This window comes from Triticum dicoccoides, chromosome 1B (assembly GCF_002162155.2).
Source record: "Triticum dicoccoides isolate Atlit2015 ecotype Zavitan chromosome 1B, WEW_v2.0, whole genome shotgun sequence".
Lineage (NCBI taxonomy): Eukaryota > Viridiplantae > Streptophyta > Magnoliopsida > Poales > Poaceae > Triticum > Triticum dicoccoides.
The window spans coordinates 657191126-657193998 of record NC_041381.1 but is presented as its reverse complement, the minus strand read 5'-3'; the positions used below and the strand labels follow the sequence as shown (position 1 = coordinate 657193998).

General features: G+C 50.7%; 1 protein-coding gene across 1 annotated transcript in view; it reads right to left on the bottom strand.

Moving 5' to 3' along the window:
- Window positions 1–433: 433 nt before the first annotated feature.
- LOC119311390 (asparagine synthetase [glutamine-hydrolyzing] 2-like) overlaps window positions 434–2873 on the bottom strand; it is a 3963-nt gene continuing 1523 nt past the window's right edge. The window contains exon 3 of the mRNA XM_037587032.1: window positions 434–791. Coding sequence (XP_037442929.1) covers window positions 578–791 — 214 coding nt within the window. The 3' untranslated portion in view covers window positions 434–577. The remainder of the gene's footprint in view (window positions 792–2873) is intronic.

The window sequence follows — 2873 nt, the reverse complement described above, 5'->3', positions numbered from 1 at the left end:
TCCCAAGCTCCGCGCCAACGCTGGAGCAAACGCCGCCGCAACGGCGGAGCCCGAGGACACAGGTCCACCACGAGGATGCCGCCGCCGCCACACCATCCTTGCTTGAACAGACTGGTTTCCAAATCCTTTCCCAACCATAGGACTGATGGCCTCGTCAGCAAAGGATCCGAAGAATCTTTATTCAGCGTTTTCATCGTCGCCGCCAAAGCAAAGACAATGAACAACCTAAAAACCTAGACTACGAGAGTAAAAACGATCCACACGCGTGGATCCGGCGGCCCCCCTCATCACCGACGACCGAGGTCGCCGGCGGAGGGGAGCTGCCGGAGAGCTGCGGAGGAGGCGGCTTATGAAAATAGCTAGGGAGGAGGCGGCTTATGAAAATTGTCGGGGAGGAGGCGGCTTATTTTTTTAAGCCGCCAAAAAACTGGCCTTTAAAAAATGTACTACCTCCGTCTCAAATTATAATTTAGGACAGAGGAAGTACCTTTTAGAATTAATTCTTTATATCATTTTAATCCCCCAGACACACTGGACCCCACATGCATGGAAGCCTGTTTTTATCTTCTTCTTCCCTTCACACTGTCAACAACACTCTTTGTCCACTAGATGATGTCGATGAAAAAGTGTCATTCTCACTCCAGATACTGACCGTCACAACAACTGTTTTGTCCTCGTTGTACAATGGCTGGTCTCCAGATGTGGGATCAACAATAGCCAACCGCTGCTGTGCAAGATAGCAATCCTCAAAGCTGTGTATACCACTCCAATCAGGGCCTCTGTGCCGTAATCTATCAAAGATGGTAGACTGAGATCAGTGGGTGCATAAGATTTCATACAATGAACCATGTATCACCTAAGAACATTTAAATAACAAGAAGCACACAGAGGTTTTCAGTCACTACAGTACAGAACATTTCTAATTCCAATTTAATCTAACGCAACTTTGTGTTGAACAACAACTCTCTCTAAGCTTTTTTTTTTCGAACCGGGCTATACCCCTTTCCATTGCAAATGAATGGAAATACAAAGGTTCAGAAACATGTCAGGAGAAGAGGGAAAGAGGTAGAGCAAGTCCGGGCACTGCCAGGAAACCCACTGCATTCGCCCGCCATCGAAACGAATGCCATGGGGCGAAAACCTAGGCAGCACCAAATATCGCAACTCTCTCTAAGCTAAAGTAAAAAACCCTGAAAACTGTTACCCCATGACCATGCAGTTTGTAAAGATGGAGAAGTTGCACACAGCAAGTCCTAAGACACAGCAAACTAGGTTTTGCTAACACTTGGAAAATAGTAATTTCCTAACCTATTTGTAAAAGAATTTTTCAGTAGATATAGAAGTGAAGGTTTGTACAGGTTGGTGGATAAACTACATTTGACCGCAATCCCATGTTAACATCCTCGACTATCTGACTGCAATTACATAAAAGGGTACAAGGGGACATTTTGCCGCAGCCCAACTAAGGCATGCACATTTATAGAGCGGACATTTTGCAGCATCCCAAGTAAAACACACATTTACACGCATAATGTTGCATGGTTTTACAGATAGAATCCTATACACCTCACTACTGTCTTAATTCTGCAATAAAAAAATTCTATGATTGCACATGTACACAATATGGATGGATTGCTACAAGTAATGCATTTCAATAAGTTAGAAATCAATAGCATTTAGGTACATCAGCATGCACGATCACACAAGCGACACACATCGTTAGGTAACAAAAACTGCCACTAGTTTCCAATTTATCACTTGAACATTTCCATGCCTCAACGAACGACTGCCTACATACTGTACAGTATACTCCATTCCCCGAACGCAGAACCTCAGAGTTCCTCAGGACATAGACACGCTGCCTCGAAATAAAAGGCCATCGCGCACCACAGCTTGCTCGCAAACAAAGAAACTTGCATCTGTTAAAGAAAAAGGGTTTCCCCCGCTTTATATTATAAAGCAAATCTCCGATACATCCAGCACGCTGGGGCCGCAGCACAGATAAGCCCAAAAGAAAACAAAAGAAAATGAAAGAGAAATGAATGCCGACACCGGCAGATCAACGACGAAAGGAAGACCGGCAACCGCTGCACCCTCCGACGAAGTGCCACCGCGCTCCCAGCATCTCTAAGCGCCTCGCACCAAGCAACACCTTCAAGAAGGAATGCGACGACGCCGCCGTTGTTGCCCGAACAAGTTCTAGGGTTTCCCCCGGTACGCGAGGGATGGTGGGGAAGATATATATCCGACACCCCTCAGGAGGGTCCAATGGCGCCCGCAAAGCGTCACCGCGTCGGTGCCGGACAAGCCGACAAGGATTTCTCCCGATCCACAACCACCACCATCACCCGAGGCACTTCGAGATGCACCACCACAACAGCCGCCCACCAGCCTGTGCCACCACGGTTACCGGACACTGATCTTGCCGCCTCTCTGGAGCTGCCAACACGAGGCCTAGCTCGGGCAAGGAGACCCCGGCCACGGGAGCGAGCACAACTCGGACGAGGGGAGGGGACAACCTCCACCGCTGCAGCGGAGCCGACCGGACGCGACGACAAGGATTTGCCGGGCCTCGACGGCCCGGCCGGGTCCACTTGGACCCGGACAATCCTGTCGCCACGCTGCAGCTCGCCGACCGACGAAATCCTCACCACCCGAGACCGCCGCCACCATGCCATCACCAGGAAACGACGCCGCGGAACATCGAGCCACCGGCCCACCCAAACCCAGATGGGGCCCAAAAGGGCCCAGATCTGGGCTTGGCGGGCGCCGCCAGCCACTAGCGCCACCGTGCCGCCCCACGGCCAACGGCCGCACCGCCGCGTCAAGCACCACCGAGGCACGCGGCATCACCGCCGACGGGCCACACCGAC